The sequence below is a fragment of the Micromys minutus genome (genome assembly GCF_963924665.1).
Source record: "Micromys minutus genome assembly, chromosome: 20".
Classification (NCBI taxonomy): Eukaryota; Metazoa; Chordata; class Mammalia; order Rodentia; family Muridae; genus Micromys; species Micromys minutus.
Window position 1 is genome coordinate 27594526 of NC_137955.1, and position 20376 is coordinate 27614901.

At 37.1% G+C, this 20376-nt stretch overlaps 1 protein-coding gene across 1 annotated transcript in view; it reads left to right on the forward strand.

Annotated features, from left to right (window-relative positions):
* ADAMTS12 (ADAM metallopeptidase with thrombospondin type 1 motif 12) overlaps positions 1–20376 on the forward strand; it is a gene marked incomplete at its 5' end in the record, with an annotated part of 277109 nt that overhangs the window by 157895 nt on the left and 98838 nt on the right. Inside the window, 2 exon segments of the mRNA XM_080933901.1 lie at positions 5858–5982; positions 8857–9006. Of these exon segments, the coding sequence (XP_080790027.1) occupies positions 5858–5982; positions 8857–9006 (275 nt within the window).

Consider the following 20376-nt stretch of genomic DNA (forward strand, 5'->3'; position numbering starts at 1 on the left):
GCATCCCTCTCCCATCATGCCTCTCCTACTGATCCTTGCATAGATATTTCATATGAGGCTGCAGTTGCTGTGGGTTCTTATGTTCATCAACCGTCCTGGTGTGTCTTGGAAACAATTTCCTTTAAATTATCTGTTCCATCTTGCTCTTAACGATCTTTCCACACCCTCTTCCAAGAAAATCCCTGAGCTTTGGGTGAGAGGTGTGAGATGTGTACTCTGTTTAGGGCTTAGAACTCCATAGACTCTTAGTATCTGCATGTTGACCAGAGAAAACTCTACATATTAATTTCCATCTACTACAAGTAGAGGCATCTCTGATAAAAGCTGAGAAATGCACAGTCTAGCAATACAACCATATAAGTCATCAGGAGTCACTTTAATACTAGGTCTATTTAGCAAACTAATAGTATTACGTTCTTCCCTAGGACTTATGGTCTATCTAGCCACTGGCTCTTGGCCTCCTACCAATGCCAAATGTGAGTTACATTTTGTGAGGAAGGTCTTTAATTCATTCAGAACATGTTTGATTACTCTGATTATATTTATGTCTCTACTGTATCCATGGACATATGTTTCAGGTTGGTTGTAGCTCACAGGGTATCTCACTGGGTGATACTGATGACTGCTTTGCTCCTTTACTAGCATGCATAGCACCTTCCAGCACTATATCTATATATACACACGCATTCAGACACATGCATGTACACACATGTGATTAAGTTATTATCATAAGCATATTTAATATAGCTGCACATTCTTTGTGATGCCTTGATTTGATTCAGTGGTACAGAGATGACTATGGAAAGTGGCACTGGTTGAATTTGTTTAAGGGCTACCCGTGGGCAATGCCAAACACTGTCAGAATATTTTTAACACTAGACATATGGTCACTACAGCTAGTGAAAAGGAAGACATTGTGACTGAATGGAGCCAAATGTGGTGGTATGCAACTATAATCCTAGCCCTCCAGAGGCTAAGGCAAGAAGATCATGGGTCACTGCCAGCCTGGGTTACTTAATGTGACCTTGTGTTAAGTAAAGCAAGACTAAACAATAAAGAAAGTCTGGAAGAATAAAGTTTATTATTTTTCTGGAGAATTTTAGAAAGGACCATAATAATTTAATAAGGTCTGTAAAGTGTTGTCATTGTCTGAACACAGACCTATTCATTTTTACTTATCCAAAGTATATAATAACAACTAATTATAGCAATTACCTTTAGATAATTGCTTTTCAATCATCAAACTAATATTAAAATCTGTTTATTGATTTTCTTTAAACCTATTAGTTTAGCCTGACTACATTTTATTTTGAATTGGTCCTAGTTTCTGTCCCTTAAAGCAAAGAAAGACCTTGGATTGCTACAGAACTAAACTATTTGTCCTTGATCTCCCGTGTGTAATCAATGGGAAACCTACAAGTCCAATGAGTACTGATTGATCCACAAGGCAAAGAGGACACAGCTTACAGTTACTTTGTTAGAATCCTTCAGGGCTCCTCTAACTCTTAAATAATCATGGCCATCAAGGGCCTTAACTGTAAATAGATTCCAGGGTCACTTTCTTCTTTTATTTTTAATTTGTATACTAAAGTATTTATTTTGTATGTGCAGATATGAACATGTTAATAAAAATAGTGTTGTAACATGGCATGAACAAATTTAGTTTAGAAAAATATTCACATACAATGGGAAGCATTTTTTACTGAGTTAAACTACTAAATATTTAAAACAGTAAAACAGTAATATATATATATATATATATCACAGGTTAAAAATGTGAGGAATGTTTAAGATGCACTATATAGCCTTATACTTATGTCAAAAGATTCATAGTCAGAATTGTTGCTAAGTATTTCATAATCTACACCATTTTCACCTAACACACAGCTACATCCCCACAAATCTGATTAGCAGCCAGTGTCTTGTGCATAGTAAGATGATCTCTCATGTGCTCTAAACTCTAGTTGTCATGGAATTCAAAGGGCTTATTGTTCCATCAAAGAGACTATGACGTGGGTTTACTTAAGAACTCCTTATTGAAGAATTTTCTTGCCTCAGCACTACTGAGGAAAACAGAGCAATGAGATGGGTTCTGTCTTCTGTCAACGCTCTCAACAATGGCCTCCTTTATCACCTGCCAGAAGACACACAAGATGAATGATGAGCCCAGCTAAAAGTCTCTAAAAGATGCTTCTTTCGTGCACAGATTGTGCAAGATTTCATTACTACTTTCTTGTACAAGACGTTCTCTGTGAGTGCCGTTGGGAATAAAATAATCATAAGGTAAATTTGAGTTCCATCTATCCTTCACCAGGAAGTGATAATAGGAAATGAAATACTAAACTGCTAACTCGTGTCTTTAAACTTTTGTTAAATTGAACAACTTTATTTTAAAAAACAAAGATAAGTGTACAGATTTTAAGCATTTTTGCATAAAAGTATACGAATACATTTTTGTCCGTACTTGATTTTTGTTTTAAAGGTTTGATAGTGTGCATTAAAATCTTACTAGTTGTACTGAGCATCAAACATCATGACACAGATCACTAACTCCCCAAACAGGTTTCTTTCATCTCATGGTCCCTGAAATGAGAGTATGCCACGCTGCCTTCCCGACATCTGGAACACAGGGCAAAAACAGCTAGTATGGAAAGATATTTGAGATCAGAGCAACAGCCCGGTGTTGATAAATTGCAAGATTTTTCAAACGCCTTCTGCAAACTTAAAGATGTCCGAAGACTTCCTTTTGAACCACCTCTCTTGACTTTCAGTGATAGAGTGTGACTTTTTTTTTTTAACAGTTGCCAAGCACCACTCCTGCTTAATGAGAGCTGCCAGGAGTGTCTGGGCTGGAGCTGGTGAGATATTTAGTTCTCTGTCTTTAAAAGATTGGGCCTTGGTTTAATGAGAGCTGTGGTTCACAGGAAGCACAGGTATTCAGAGCCATGCTAGATGCTCTTGGAGAGCTGAAGAGCTTAGTAGATTTCCAGTCTATTTAATCAGCAGCATGGTTTGAGTATTTATCTGCCCACCAAAACAAAGTAAGGAGTTACAGAAAAAAATAGAGTTTTACTGGGATTATAAAATAATGGAAGATTCATGAAAGTCTAAAGCACACAAAACAATGCTGTAGATACAGTCACTATTATAATCAGTTGAACTACGCAGAAATATTCAGAGTAATGTCGTTTGAATGTTATTTCTACCGTAAGTGTTGAATCAGTTCCAATTCTAATTGCTACAGGGATGTTCCTTCTCAATTGTTGATCAACATGTGAATTTACAAAAGCAAATTGGATGAAGTATGGAGGCATAGTCTATGATCCCTAATATGCTATAATGTGGGTGGATTGTTTTCTTTTATTTTTTAATTATTTAATTCCCTCCCTCTCTCCCTCCCTCCTACATGTGTGTGTACGTGTGTGTAATTTTATTTATTAAACTTTAAGCTGACAACTATTGTATATCTGCATTCTGCACAACACAATACTTTAAAATATATAAGCATGTGGAATGAATAAACAGGGTGAGTTAAAATGTGTATCACCTCACATTTTACCCACAGTGAAAACACTTAAAATCTGTTCTTCTGGTGAGTCTCACATATGTAATGTTCTGTTGTTGGCCATGATGACCTGTCATGTAACACAGCTCTAGAAGTAATTCCTCCTACCCTATCTTTTACCAGTGTATTCACACACCCTACCCACAGCCCTTGTTCAATTCTAATTTCTATGCTTCCCGAGTCCTCATGTAAGTGAGGTCATGTGACGTTTGCCTTTCTCTGACTGGCTTATTTCACTTAAAGTGATGTCCTCCAGGTTCATCTATTCTTTTACAAATGACAGAATCTCTGTCCTTTGTTAGTCTGAAAATTATTTTGTTGTGCGGGTTTCTTGTATCTGTGCATATTGAGCTGATTTCCTATCTTGGCTTTTAGGAAAAAGGCAGCAATGAGCTTGGGGATGGGTGTCCCTTCAGCATATAGAATTTATAACTTCTTATATTTGTCCACTAGATGGATTGATAGGTCAAATGACATTCTCTTTTTATTAGTTGAGAACTAACTAATTACATTCTGCTTTTGATCAACCCTATAGTAGTTTGCATTTCTACAAGCTACCCAAGAGCTTCTCCTTTTTATAATTTCCAGTGCTTGGTATCATTTGTCTTTGTCAATTACTGCCTAACAGGTGCAGGGTGATGGGGCTTTATAGTTTCAGTTAGTATCCCTTTTTTCTCCTCACTTCCTATCTTACTGTGTGGCTCTTCCCCTTTGTAGCATAGGCTTGCCCACCAAAGCAAAGTAAGTTATAAAGAAAATAGAGTTTTCACTGAGATTCTAAAATAATAGGATATTCATGAAGGACTGAAGCATAAAAAACGATATTTAGATACAATTATTATTATTATGTGTTGATTTCCGTTACCTAGCTCTGAGATCATGAGTGGGAATACTCGCCCTTGAGTATTTTCAACATGCTCATCGGCTATTTGTGTGTCTTCTGTTGACCTGTGCTTGCTTATCCATGGCTTCTTCTTTCCCATTTTTAATCAAGTTGTTTTCTACTATCCAGCACTATTAATTTAAAAGGTTATCATTCCTTCAGCGAATTTTATTTTTACCTTTGTCAGAAAACAAACAAAAACAGTTGAGCGCATTTGTGTGTCCACTATTGCTTCTTTCTGTCTACTGACCTGTGTGTCTATCCTTGCCCCACATCACACTGTCATCATTATGAACCTATATAGTGAAACTTAGAATTGAATAAAACTAATCATCAGGGTTTAGGTTTCTTTTCTGAGAACTGCTTTTACCAATCTAAGGGGGTGTGTATTTTATGTACATTTTATGATGAGCTTAAATATGTCTAGAAAAGGTACAGAAAGGCATTTAACATGAATTCCAATAAAGCTGAAAATGAGTTAGAAAGATGGAATCCTTGCTAGACTGAACTTTCGAATCCATAAACAGAATCAGTTCACTTATTTACATCTTTAATTTCTTACATCAGCACGTGAACATTTCCAGAATACAGATTTTATACATAGCTTGTCACTTTATTGCTGAATATTTCACTGATTTTTAAATAACTGTAAATGCTACTGTGAAATTTTTTAAAAGTAATGGGTGTTCTCTCAGAGATCACCTTCCCTCAAAAAGCATACTGTTAAAAATTAACCTAAAAACTACCTGGTCACGGTTGGTGACTTATTCTCTACCTTCCTGTATAATGGGGCCAAGACACCTTTATGGCGAGGCTGATGACTGGGAATCTCCATGCATCTAAACTAAGAGACCTTCAGCAAGTTCTTTTTATCTCTGAGATTTAATTCCCTCTAATTATAAAATGAACATAATGATGTTTTGTTGCTGATAATGCTGAGTCGATATGGAATTAAATGAGCCAACATTGAGAGAGTCCAGCAGCCACTCTCAGAACTATCTTTTAAGAAAATGAAGCATCTTGTAGAAAATTTATTCATTTACTGTTAGAAACAGTGTGAGAAAGCTGCCTTGCAACTGTAGTGGCTTAGGATGCATGAAGCCCCTGGAAATAGAGCTTCAAATAGTATGGGTCTTTGTTATATTTCCAATCTATGGTTAAAAGCTACTTGATATGGTGACAATTTTTGTCCTGAGGTTCCCCATTTAGATCTTTTTCATAAAGTCATGGAGTAGCAGCGTTCTGAGAAGAGGGTCAGTCCAAAGGGAATATACTGGCCTCTGCTAGATATCTTCCAAATACCTGGAGCACACAGCCTGAGCTCATCCCCTGCGAAGGACTTCTGGGGACTGAAAGATGAATCACAGAGAGCTCACTCATGCCAAGTACCTTTCTCTCCTTTTTTCCAGCAAGGATTGAAAATAGTTCACCATGCAGAGAAGACACTGTCAAGCTTCTGCAAGTGGCAGAAGAGCATCAATCCCAAGAGTGACCTCAACCCTGTCCATCATGATGTGGCTGTCCTAATCACCAGGTAGCTCAGAAGCTTTGTGGAAAGATGGGTAATGGCCAATGAAGGCCAGTGGCTGAAAGTATTGTCAGTTGTTCAGCCTCATGGGATTCTCACTCTTTTCTGCTGCTCTCCATCATTTGTGGGAGCAGTAACTATCTTTGAGCCCCTTGCTGGCTCAGACTATAGAGAGGGCATGTTAGCAAGCTTATTAATATGACAGAGCTCTCCTTTATCAAAAACTGCATCTGTTGGCAAACAAGTCTCTTTTACCATAATAACAAAGATTTTTGCCTTTTAAACTGTTTTCTTTGAGCCAAGGAAACTATTTTCAAATCCTTGATTGAAGATTTCTATAGCCCTCAGATGGTGGACTTTCCAATTCTTTTATTTCTATTTTATCTTCCCCTCTCCAACTTATAAGATGCAACATGACAGAAACTTACCTGTTCTAACCCACTCCTGACTGATGCTTACTATACAGTGCGCAGTGATCTAACGATATCTATATATTTTCTACCCTCATAATTTTAATATGAAGATATATTGCAATAATGTGTCACTTGCCTCATATTGAGGCCCTCAGTTCAGTCCACAGCATTGCAAAGATATGGTTTTGTTGTGAGAACAGGTGGATCTTTTGGTGCTATAAAAAACATCCAAACTTTCAAGGTCCAGAACTATGAAAAGTCAATTAATTTTCCTAATCAAGTCAAGATCTTTGAAATCTGTGATTATTTAGTGGTTCAGTAAATATTTATTGACTTACTGCTATAGTTTGTTTTTTAATAATAAGAGATCAAGTAATAAGAGAGGTTAGTTCTTACTAAGCACCTTATGTGAAATTACAGAATCCAGAAATTTAATAATGTGTGGTATAAGAAGAACCCACTGCTACAGATTTATACCCAAAGCTTTTCTTGGAACAGATTTGCATATAACTAGGTTTTAGTACTTTTACTCAAAAGGCAGGATTCTGATAACTGAAGTTTCAGTTAAGAGTAAAACAGACATATATACTACATATGATTTCTTATCAACCTTTATGTTAGGATGATCCTATCAAATTTTTAAGGTTACCCTTCTTCTGGGTAGCCTGTTTTTCACAGTACAACACATACCCAGAGTCTTCTTAAGCTTTTGACCTTAGGACTTACCATTTGGGCTTGATAATTCTTTGTTGTGGAAAGTTTTGTTTTTCCTGTGCATAGTATCTAGTCTCTGATCCTCCCTCATGAGCACAGCATCCCCAACGCACAGCTTGTAAGAGACCAAACTATCTTCACACTTTATCAAAAGTTCCTTGGGAAAGAAAGAAGTAGGATCAAAGCCAATACCTACCCCTAAGCCAACCAACGCTAACAAATTCTGGTCTGAAATATTAGCTAAGAGGAGAGACTAAGTTTTGCCACTAGCGGACCATTCTGAGACCTAGATTGGTAGTACACTATAGAAGTACATTCAGTGCAGGGTAGACTTGTAAGACTATACAACATGTATGCTTCACATATACGGCCTTCCAGAACATAGATTCTTGTATATTTCCTCAGTATATGATAGATATAAAACCAATCTTTTTTTGCAATCCAAAGTTCAATGTTCCCAGTCATCATACTTTTATAATGTCTTTGTTGTCTCTCATTTCCTCCTTCTTTAATTCTAAGCACTTAGTAGGTACTCCATAAAAATTGCGTAACAGAAGCAAGTGTCCTTTCATATCAAGTTGAGATTGTTAATGGATGAACAATGGGTGTCATACACATTTTCTTCAATAGGTTCACAAAGATCTGCACTTTTAGAAAACACAATAAAAAGCATACCCTGCAGTCAAGGTTGTAATTTATTTTGCTAGAGACCATGTGATCTGTCTCTACAACATTTATCCCTCCAACGGCTACTGACAGTGAGCGTATCAGTCATACCTAGGGGCCCTATGAATGGGAGATGCTTCTCTTGCTCCCTAGCCGTACCCACTGCCATTTAGGGAACTAAATTATTACATGTTCTTCAAGTATGAATTTGTTTATTACCCAAAAACAAGAATAGCAAGAAACCCTTTGTTGCTGCAGATAATGCCCATGCAAACCCCAAGAGCTAATAGGCTTTGAAGCTAAAGTCTGGAAATATCATCAGCATTTGTGTTAATCAAAAGCTCTTCTTGTACTTGAAGAGGGTCTAAAGACTAATTAATGACTCTCAAAACTCTTGTCAGTGACTGAAATAACTTGTCTAGGATCTGAGAGCACACTTTTATTCTTGAAAAGCTGTACCCTTTTCTGAGATCCTAGGAGCCTTTCCTTCCCACTTTCTAGATAATCCCTGGTGAAAGGGGGGGTTCAGGTATTACCATGAGCATGTAATAAGAATTTACACACATATACATGTGCAAATTTGCAAGTTCTATTAGAGTGTAACTAGATAGATAATTGATTTGATCTTTTTTTGGGGATAGTGGGAGAAATTGCATTTTTCATGGAAAAGATAAAATCCAAATGAGTTTTAAGAACAGATCTCAGAAAGACCAAAGGGTGTTTCATGTTTGAAAAGAAGACTGCTAATTATCTCTTCTGTATTCAAAGTTCAAATTAACTTTTATTGTCAGTGCGATCTTTTGTTGGCCTAATCATATTAGTCTCCCAAGATAATGAGCAAAACCACTCAAAATAAAATGCTTTACATTTCCCCCAAATGTTTAAAGTTTGAGAAATTCAGTTAATTAACAGATAAAACAGGAATAAATCCAATGAACTCAAAACTGATCCTTGTTTCCATATGGACTTCATTTCAGAGCATGCTTTAAAGACACAAAGATAGCAGTTGATACTGATGTATTTTTTGCAGAAAGTTTTCTCAAACATTTCTTGGGGGTGTTTAGGCATTTCTGTTCTCTGCTTTCAGAAAGAACATCTGTGCTGGTATCAATCGCCCTTGTGAGACTCTGGGGCTGTCCCAACTTTCAGGAATGTGTCAGCCTCACAGGAGCTGTAACATCAATGAAGACTCTGGACTCCCCCTGGCTTTCACCATTGCACATGAACTTGGACACAGGTAAAGGGTCAAAGCAGAAGAGATCCCCTCTCCAAGTTCATGTGTCAGTAGCAATGAAGGAAGTAGAAAGCAGTTTAAACTGAGGGTCATAAAACTGAGCTTGCATGTGGCACAGGCTTGCCCATCTGACCTCTGTACCTTCATCTGAGAAGTAGGGATAATGCCATATTTCACAATCTTCATCTTTACCACTTATAACTATTACATATTAGAACCAGCTAGACTCCCTAAGAATGCAGTGTTTATTCCTTTGTGGGGGAGAGTGTTGTTTAAGACACAGTCGCACTGTGTAGTTCATGCTACTCAAACTCAAAACTATTTAGTTCATGCTAGCCTCCAGTTCATTATAGTTCTCCTGTCTCTACCTCCCAAGTGCTAGAATTATAGGCATATGTCTCTATGCCTATCTTGAAATGAATATTTTTATTAGTTAATTTATTTACTTACTTTATATCCCAATCCAAGCTTCCCCTCTTTCCTCTCCTTTCAGTCCACCCTCTCACCTCCTCCCTGCTTCCCTTCCCTTTCTACTCAGAGAAGTGGAGACTTCTCATGATATCAACTTGTCTTGATAGTTGACCATAAGAAAACCTATAGAATCAACTAGCCTAGGCTCATAGAGGATCACAGGGATTAAACAATCAACCAGAGAGCATGCATAGGACAGACTTAGCTCTCCTACACATAAGTAACAGACAAAATTATTTTTTATGTTTACTAATATTTCCCTATATTGCTTGAAGACCTTTTGGGAAAAACAAAGACCCAAATTATCTCCAGTTTCTATATAGTTTCACAATAGCAGCCATATTTGTTTCCAAGGTGTCAAACAATGATTCAGGGATGTCATGTTATAATGGTTGATCTTTGTTGTCAATGTGACTGGATTTAGAATTACCATGGAAATATCTCTGAGTGTCTTGAGATATTTCCAGAGAGAATTCATTCAAGAGCAAAGACCAATTCTGAATGTGGGCAGCACCATCCCATACAGTCTTTGTGACTCAATACGAAGGATAAAGTGAGCTGAGCAAGAGCATCCATTTACCACCACTTCACAGCTGCAGATGGAAGTAATCAGCTGCCTCATTCTCCTGCCACTATGCCTTCCCTGTCATGATCTTCAGACCATGATTCAAACTAAATGTTTCTACATCCAAGTTGCCCCTTAGGTACTTGCAACAGCAATGAGTAAAGTGATAGTAATGGTAATAATAATAATAATTAATAATAATAATAACAATAATAAACAGACCTTCTGTTGTTATCCTTGTCATGAGGGACTGTAGTTTGACTGTAAGCCAAAGTGAAACCTCCCTTCTTTGAGTTGCTTTTGTCAGGGCATTTTATCACAACAGCAGAAAAGAAAGACAGGCGTATGTGCCCTAAGTAGGGATGGTTATTGTTAATATTTCCTTCCAAGGAAGATGAAACTTCTAGCAAAACATTTTAAAAGACAACTTTACAGTCTTACCAACACGTCCTAGCTCTCTAGAGGATGGAGAACTCTGAAAGTAATGAGTAAAATATCCAATTTCCAGAGATTTAGCTATAGTGTGACCTGAAAAATAAAGGGCCATTATAGGGTTGAAAATATTTTCCTTGGGAGGTCATTATGAGGAATAACCTTACTGGCCAGTAGTAGAATATTACAGGGTAACTAGCAGGGAGTTATAGAGCCTTCACCAAAGGAATTTACTGACTAGAGGCTGAAATTCTGCCTAGACTTTAAATCATAGAAAATATTGTTTCTAGTTAAGAAAAGCAACAACATCCTTTAACCTGATTATAGTTGGAATACCTGTGGAACGACAACATTAATGTCACTAAAAAATACAAATGTAATGTTCTGAGTTCCTGTTTATACCATCGGATTTTTCATTGTGCTATGAGGAATCTCAACAGTCATATGACCTAAATACTATTGCTAGCCCACCAGTTAGTTACATACTAGTTAGTAGAGCCTTCAAGTTACTTCCAAAATGTGTTTTGGCTAGATGTGTACATAAAGTCAGGTTTGAGAAAGTTTGAGTGAGGGTTTAATAAAGATTCCAGATTTGCTAGACATCAAAGTATCAAACAGGAAAAGCTCTTAGCTTATGGTTTTGTTTATCAGTGTATGTGTTAACCACAAATAAAAGAGCATTGTCTAACCAAGAGACTTGAAGTGAGGAGTTCCATAAATAGTTAAACCACCCCTTCTGCTTATTTTTTTTCTTACAACTTTATTTAAAAAAAAAAACAAAGATACATGTACAGATTTTTAAAGGCATTTTGGTATAAATGTGTATGGATATATTTTTGTCATTACTTGATTTGTTTAGAGGTTTGATAGCATTCATTGAAACCTTACTAGTTACAATAAGCATAAAGTACATGTAAAACAAAATGTAACATGGAAATAGACAAAGTTTTCTTGGTGTGTAAAGATTAAACATAATGATTCTTAAATACCAAAATTGCTACAAGGCTATCTTCTTAACTCTTGAGTCATTAATGATTTAAGGTTTAGGTGTACCCCACTCTAAGAGGGTACTACACACTTATGTTTTTTCTAAGAAGGGCCAAGGCTTCCACTTTTGGGGCTTTCTTTTTTTTTTTTTTTAACTTTATTTTAAAAAAAACAAAGATAAAAGAAAAAAAATTAAACATTTTTGCATAAATGTATACAAATACATTTTTGTCAGTGCTTGGCTTTTTTTTCTTTTTTTTTTTTTTTTTAAGGTTTGTTACTCTGCATTAAGGTCTTACTAGTTACAATGAGCAAAAAGTACATGTAAAACAGGATGTAACCCAGAATTAGTCAATGTTTTCTTGGTGTGTAAGGATTGAGCATAATGTTTTCTGTTTGTTTGTTTGTTTTCTTTTTTCTTGAACTTCACACAGTCTGTGAGTGGTTCCTGGGGCAGTCTGAGCCTCTGGGGTTAGCATCCCCCTATCAGTGACTGCATATTATGTCTGTTCTTTTGTGACTGGGTTATCTCACTCAGGATGATATTCTCTAGATGCAGCCATTTTCTTAAGAATTTGGTTAAGTCCTTGTTTCTGATAGCTGAGTAGTACTCCATTGTGTAAATGTACCACAATTTTTGTATCCATTCATCTTCTGAAGGACATCTGGGTTCTTTCCAGCTTCTGACTATTATAAACAGAGCTGCTATGACCATTGTGGTGCATGTATCTTTGTTGTATATTGGAGTGTCTCTGGGGTATATGCCCAGAAGTGGAATAGCTGGATCTTCAGGTAGTACTATATCCAATTTTCTGAGGAATCGCCAGACTGATTTCCAGAGTGGTTGTATCAGTTTACAACCCCACCAACAGTGGAGAAGTGTTTCTCTTTCTCCACAACCTCGCCAGCATCTGCTGTCATCTGAGTTTTGGACCTTGGCCAATCTGACTGGTGCAAGGTGGAATCTCAGGGTTGTTTTTATTTGCATTTCCCTGATGGCTAAGGATGTCGAGCACTTCCTTAGATGTTTCTCAGCCATTCCATATTCCTCAATTGAGAACATTTTGTTTAAGTCTGTACCCCATTTTTAATAGGGTTGTTTGATTCTCTGGTGTCTAGCTTTTTGAGTTCTTTGTATACCTTGGATATTAGGCCTCTATCTGATGTGGTGTTGGTAAAGATTTTTTCCCATTCTGTTGGCTGCCCTTTTGTTTTCTTGACACTGTCCTTAGTCTTACAGAAACTTTGCAATCTCATTAAGTCCCATTTGTTTTTTTTTTTGTTTTTTTTTTTTTTTTAAACGATTTTATTTTTCAAAACAAAGATAGATGTAAAGATTTTAAACATTTTTTGCTTAAAATTATACATTTTTGTCAGTACTGTTTTTTCAGACATTAAAATAAATTTTACATAAAACCATGTGAATATGTTTTTTAGTCGGTACTTGATTTTTTTCAAGGGCTTGACAGTATGCATTGAAAACGTACTAGTTGCAATAAGCATAAAGTACATGCAAAACAAAACGCAACATGGAAATAGTCAAAGTCTTCTTGTTTTGTGAATATATGCATAGTTTTTGTTTTCTTTATTTCTTGGACTTCATACAGTCTGTGAGTTGTTTCTGGGGGAGTGCAAGCCTCTGGGGTTAGCATCCCACTATCAGTGACTGCATATTATGTCTGTTCTTTTGTGACTGGGTTATCTCACTCAGGATGATCTTCTCTAGATGCAGCCATTTTCTTAAGAATTTGGTTAAGTCATTGTTTCTGGTGGCTGAGTAGTATTCCATTGTGTATATGTACCACAAATTTGTATCCATTCGTCTTCTGACGGACATCTGGGTTCCTTCCAGCTTCTGGCTATTATAAATAGAGCCGCTATGAACATTGTGGTGCATATATCTTTGTTGTGTATTAAAGTGTCTCTGGGGTATATGCCCAGAAGTGGAATAGCTGGGTCTTCAGGTAGTACTATATCCAATTTTCTGAGGTATCGCCAGACCGATTTCCAGAGTGGTTGTATTAGCTTGCAACCCCACCAACAGTGGAGAAGTGTTCCTATTTCTCCGCAGCCTCGCCAGCATCTGCTGTCATCTGAGTTTTGGATCTTGGCCAATCTGACTGGAGTGAGGTGGAATCTTAGGGTTGTTTTGATTTGCATTTCCCTGATGGCTAAGGATGTCGAGCACTTCCTCAGATGTTTTTCGGCCATTCGGAGTTCCTCAACTGAAAAAGATTTGTTTAGCTCTGTACCCCATTTTTTAATAGGGTTATTTGATTCTCTGGTGTCGAGCTTTTTGAGTTCCTTGTACACCTTATTAGGCCTCTATCTGATGTGGTGTTGGTAAAGATCTTTTCCCATTCTGTTGGTTGCCGTTTTGTTTTCTTGACGATGTCCTTAGCCTTACAGAAACTTTGCAATCTCATTAAGTCCCATTTGTTAATCTTTGACCTTAGAGCTTGAGCCATTGGTGTTTTGTTTAGGAAATTTTCTCCTGTGCCTATGTGTTCTAAGGTTTTCCCTACTTTCTCATCTAATAATTCCAGTGTATCAGGTTTAATGTGGAGATCTTTAATCCACTTACACTTGAGCTTTGTACAAGGAGATAAGAACGGGTCTATTTTCATTCTTTTGCATGTTGAGTGCCAGTTGGACCAGCACCATTTGTTGAATAGGCTGTCCTTTTTCCATTGAATGTTTACTGCTCCTTTGTCAAAAATCAGGTGACCATATACATGAGGGCTCATTTCTGAATCTTCTATTCTATTCCATTGATCCACTTGCCTATTTCTGTACCAGTACCATGCAGTTTTCAGCACAATTGCCTTGTAATATAGCTTGAGGTCAGGGATAGTGATTCCCGCTGATGTTTTTTTGTTGTTGAGGATGGTTTTCGCTATTCTAGGTCTTTTGTTATTCCAGATGAAATTGCACATTGATCTTTCCAATTCCATGAAGAACTGGGTTGGAATTTTGATGGGGATTGCATTAAATCTGTAGATTGCTTTTGGTAGGATGGCCATTTTTAAGATGTTGATCTTTCCAATCCATGAGCCTGGGAGATCTTTCCATTTTCTGAGATCCTCCTCAATTTCTTTCTTCAGAGGTTTGAAGTTCTTGTCATACAGGTCCTTCACTTCCTTAGTTAGAGTCACACCAAGGTATTTCATAGCTTTTGTAACTATTGTGAAGGGTACCTTTTCCCCAATTTCTTTCTCCACATGTTTGTTTTTTGAGTATAGGAATGCTACTGATTTGTTTGAGTTAATTTTGTATCCGGCCACTTTGCTGAACTTGTTTATCAGCTGTAGGAGTTCTCTGGTGGAATTTTTGGGGTCACTCAAGTACACTATCATGTCATCGGCAAAGAGTGATGTTTTTATCTCTTCCTTTCCGATTTGTATCCCCTTGATCTCCTTTTGCTGTCTAATTGCTCCAGCCAGGACTTCCAGTACTATGTTGAATAGGTAGGGAGAGAGTGGGCAGCCTTGTCGAGTCCCTGATTTTAGTGGGATTGCTTCAAGTTTCTCGCCATTAAGTTTGATGTTGGCTGTTGGTTTGCTGTATATTGCTTTTATTATGTTTAAATATGGGCCTTGGATTCCTGTTCTTTCCAGGACTTTTAACATGAAGGGGTGTTGGATTAAGTCCCATTTGTTAATCTTTGACCTTAGAGCTTGAGCCATTGGTGTTTTGTTCAGGAAATTTTCTCCTGTGCCTATGTGTTCTAAGGTTCTCCCTACTTTCTCATCTAATAGTTTCAGTGTATCTGGTTTAATGTGGAGATCTTTGATCCACTTACACTTGAGATTTGTACAAGGAGATAAGAAAGGGTCTATTTTCATTCTTCTGCATGCTGAGTGCCAGTTGGACTAGCACCATTTATTCAATAGGCTGTACTCCTTCTGCTTCATAGTAGCCCACCCACAACACTGTTTCTATTTGATCTCCTCTCTATACAAAAGAACAAACACTGGGAATACTCAGTGTAGCTCTAGAAAGAAAAGTCAAAATTTGGAATAACCCTGAAGACTGTCTTGTATCAGGTGAGACCTCTCCAGTCTGGGCTCACTCACCTGCACAAGGCCAGAACATTGGTTCATGACTGGAAAAGACGAACATTTGATCTGACGTTTCCATCAATCAATAGTATCACCCCAGAACGTTCTCTTTACTTATCTTGCTATACTTAACTTTGTTTGTTAAGTGTGTTGGCCACACCAGGCAAATTCTTAGATGCTATGATTTATTAAATTCTCACATCATAGCCCCAGTGACAAGTATTGTATCTTTTAATATCTTTGGTTGCAAGAAGTTCAGGAACAGAGAACATAGATGATTTCTTTTAATTAAATGATGATTGGAATCTGGAGGTACTACAACAAAATGCTAATCATGAAAACTGAAGCAACAATCTTGGTCTTAGAAGAATGAATGTTATTCTCATGTGCAAGCACACAGACTTCCTCAGTCCTGCTCTGTAGGGGATAAGACTCATGAAACCTCCCATGGAACCATTGTTGTCAATAGCACCTTCTGGCAAGTGAATTTAGTAGAGTCTAACTGAGAAGTAATTGCTTGAAGCCTTCTTAGCCTCCATATATCCAATGTGAAGGAAAGTTGAGAAGATGGAGATGGATAATAGACAAGTGCAAATGTTATCAATGCTTAGAGAACAGATCCATTGTATTTCCAAGTTCAATATGGCATGTGAAGAGAAATCTAAGTCAGTCTTCCAACAGCAATTTTGCCCCAGCTCTGAGGGGGTCATTGGTTGTGACTAGCTTAATGTATGTCTGTATGTCTGTCACCTCTGTGAGGAAGGTCACACATGTTTACTGCACTGCTCGTAGACGTCTACATTGGTAGACGGCTTAGCAGACGAACTGGGTACTGTCTGGATTAGTTTGCTATTGTATTTACTGGGATTAAACTTAACGCTAGCTCAGAGCTGGTCAGCGTGTTTGGAAGCTGAACTGTCTTGAGGATTCTGTATCCAGTGCTTGTATTGTTGGTGATGATGTGTTTCATATTCTACAGGGGAAGTAAGGGTCTTGCTCTAAAAATGAATCTTTGTAAGTAAAACCACGTCTTCTGAAATAAAAGATCACTTGAGGGACACCTAGGCCATGATGTAGCTCAAGCAAGAGCTGACTAGAGATGAGGAATTAAGACAAAGTACTTGGAAAGCAAATACCAACTGAGAAAAAGGAGTGAAGGGAGAGGAGGTTGTAACAGATTAATCACCTTAGCTTTTTCTAGATCTTAGTACCATGAGGGAAACTCTCAAAAAATGTATTATTCCACACAATGAGGAAAAAAATCTGAAATATTTTACATAAAATATCCTTAAATCATTTGTCAAAGATTGTTTCTGGGTTGGGGGGGGGGAGCTGTATTCCATCTAACTTCCAGCATAATAGGAAAAGACAGGACATTCTCATGTGGCATTGAGGAAAGCTCCCAGAAAACCAGTGCACATGCTGCCGTTTGGAAGTCAGCAGACAGTGAGCATGTTGAAAGGTACCAGTGACATCTGCTCACTTAGGAGGCAAGTGCCACACCTCGCAAAATTCAGAGTCAAGAAAAATGGACTCAGTCCAGTTTTTCCAACCGTTTAAGTATGCTTCAAAACTCTGAGCATTGTATTAAAAACCCGTGAAGATTCTAAGAGACGGAAGCTAGAATGACAACGACAAAGACCAAGGACTTTCATTCACTAGATACTATAAGGAAGTGGTCCTCCTCACCCTGTCTCCTCTTCCCCTGGCACTTCAAGTCTCTAGGAAGTTAGGCACTTTCTCTCCCACTGAGGCCAGAAAAGACAGCCCAGCTAGAAAAAAGCATCCAATTTACAGGCAACTGCTTCTGGGATAACCTCACTCCAGTTGTTCGGGACCCAGATGAAGACCAAGCTCTACATCTGCTACATATGTGCAGGGAGGCCTAGGTGTAGCCCATGTATGTTCTTTGGTTGGTGGTTTAGAATCTGAGAGCCTCAGAGTTCAGGTTAGCTGACTCTGTTGGTCTTCCTGTGGAGTTCCTATTTCCTTTAGGCTCTTAATTCTCCCTCTGCCCCAGTTCTTCCATAAGAGTCCCCAAGCTTCATGCAATGTTTGTCTGTGGGTCTCTGCATCTGTTGGAGTCAGCTGCTAGTGGCGCCTCCTAGAGGAAAACTTGCTCCTGTCAGCAACCATAGCAGAGTTTTATTAATAGTGTCAGGTATTGGTGCTTGCCCATGGGGTGGGTCTCAAGTTGGGCAGGTTATTGGTTGGCCATTCCCTCAGTCTCTGCTACATCCCCAGTGCCTGCACTTCTTGTAGACAGGATGATTTTTGAGTTAAAGGTTTTGTGAGTGGGTTGGTGTCTCTACTGCTCTACTGGGGTTCCTGCCTGGTTCTTCAGGCTCCATATCCCCAATGTAGTGAGGTCACCCCCATTGATTCTGCGGTGCCTTCCTTATCCTATGTCTCTGTCTTGTTGCTAATTGGGCAAATGAATGGAAATTATGATCTATTTAAATGAACATTTTGTTTTGTTTTGTTTTATGTATATGGATATTTTGTCTGTATGTATGTCTGTGACCACATGCAAGCCTGGTCCCATGAAGTCCAAAAAAGGGCATCAAATCTACTTCAACCAGAATTATACATTAGGAGCTGCCTTGTGGGTACTGGGAAACTAATCTATGTCCTCTGTAAGAAAAACCAGTGTTTCTAACTGCTGAACTACATCTCTAGCCCCAATTTTTAAAACTCTTAGAACTGAAGATAAATGTCGTAACTTAAAGCATATCTACAAAACAACCATTAATATTGTATTTAATAATAAGTGACTGTATCCCTATAATTTCAGAAAAAGAAAACTATGCCATTCTTATTAGATTTATTAAATATATCTAGTAACAGTGGATATGAGAAGGCAAGAAAAATGAGGTGGATACATATTTAAAAGAAAGAAATAAAAATCATCTTATTTGAATATAGGATTGTTTTATTAATAAAGAATAGCAGGGAGCTTAGGCACATATAAGAAGTATACAAAAATAAAAATAAATAAAATAAAAATTAAAAAGAACAACAAATAGTCTGCCCCAAGCTCACTGCATTAAAACAAATTGTCTAGATTTGATATCTGTAATGAGTCAAATAAATTACAGATATTACTTAAAAAAGAAAGAAATGAAAATACATGAATTCACTAAAATGATGTGATATAGCAAGCACACTAGAAACGTATCATATTCCTACTTTCTACAGCAAACGGATGCTGAGACAGGACGTTTAATGTCATTACATATCACCTCATCTTTGGTCCTGGGTCTGGACTTCAGAACTTTGAGAGAATGGATTTCTCTTGCTAAGTTACTAAAGTGTCAGTAATTCTTTTAGAATCTCCAGGAAAATAATACAGTGTGTTGTAAAAAGGGACAAAATCTAGAATATATATATGTATATATATATATATATACTTCAAAAATACAACCATTCAACAATAGGATATGGAGAATAAAAGATGATATGAAGGTGGAACTTTTGAGGGTGCAGGGCAGTGAAATGTGGGACAAGAAGAAATAGGGATGGTGGTCGGAGTAGGGGTTAACCAGAATCCACAAGATATGAAAATGTCACACAAAAACCTGCTATTTCAAAGTAAAACAATAAAGAAATAAAATAAGAACTAAAGGGAATAACAGATAGTCTGCCCCAAGCTCATTCATCGAGTCAAAATAAATTGTCTAAGAATTTGGTATCTGTAATGACTCAGATACATTATAGATGTTACTTATGAAAGAAAGAAATGAAAATGGACAGAATAGGTCCAATTAACATTTCACCAAAAGAATACACAGATGTGGAATAAGCATTATAAAAATGCAGTTAATATCATTAATTACAGGGAAATGCAAACTAAAGCCATAGAGTGTATTAGTGCACTTCTAGGAAAATGACTAGTAAGTATTAGTGATAATAAGTGACAAATATGAACAATGACACCTAATGCTAGTGAGGATGCAGACAAAGTCTTATTTGAAGTATAAAATGAATCAAACATTCTGTAGAACACTTGGGTAGGCTTTTTAAAACTAAGCCTGCAATTACCGTGTAACCCAGAAGCTATTTTCCTGGGTTTTCATCTGAAAAATAAAAATGAAAAATTGTGCTCACATAAAAGGTTGTGCATGAATGTTTATAAAAGCTTGAATCCAAATTGGAAATGAATCTGGTGGCATTTGAACCCACCAAAATGGATGCTTGAGAAACTGATGAATACCTACCATGAGCAATAGAAGGGATGAATTACTAATTCATACAACTACCTCATACATCTCTAAAGAACAGTGATTAGTAAAAGATCATGCATGTCAACTCATTTATATAGCATTGTAGAAACAGAACTCTATGAGCAGAGACACAAAATTATAAGAAAGGAAGACAGAATTAGAAGGGGAGAAAGAAATAGGTGATTGATTGTCCTATACCAGTGGTCAGCCTTGAAATTATGTATCTAGCAATGTCATTGTATGAAGTGAGCAGATTGTATTACATATTTAGGAATTATTTATATGAAACACAACAATTATAGGGAAAAATCCAAAGATAGGTACACAGGTTGGGGGGAAGAAAGGGAAAGAGAAAAAGTATGTAATTATATTTTAATTTCAAGAATATATATATATATATATATATATATATATATATATATACATATATATATATATATGTATGTATATATATGGAAACATCTCAATGTAATCCATTAACGAAATATTTCACTGTTTCTTAGACTTTTTTTGTTACATTCCTGGCTATGTTTAATGTATAATGTAAGACAGTAAAACAGTATGGTATACTGGTTGGACCTTAGAGTTTACTAGTCAGCTGTATCTAATGCTTTGGTTAGATTTGTAGTCAAGT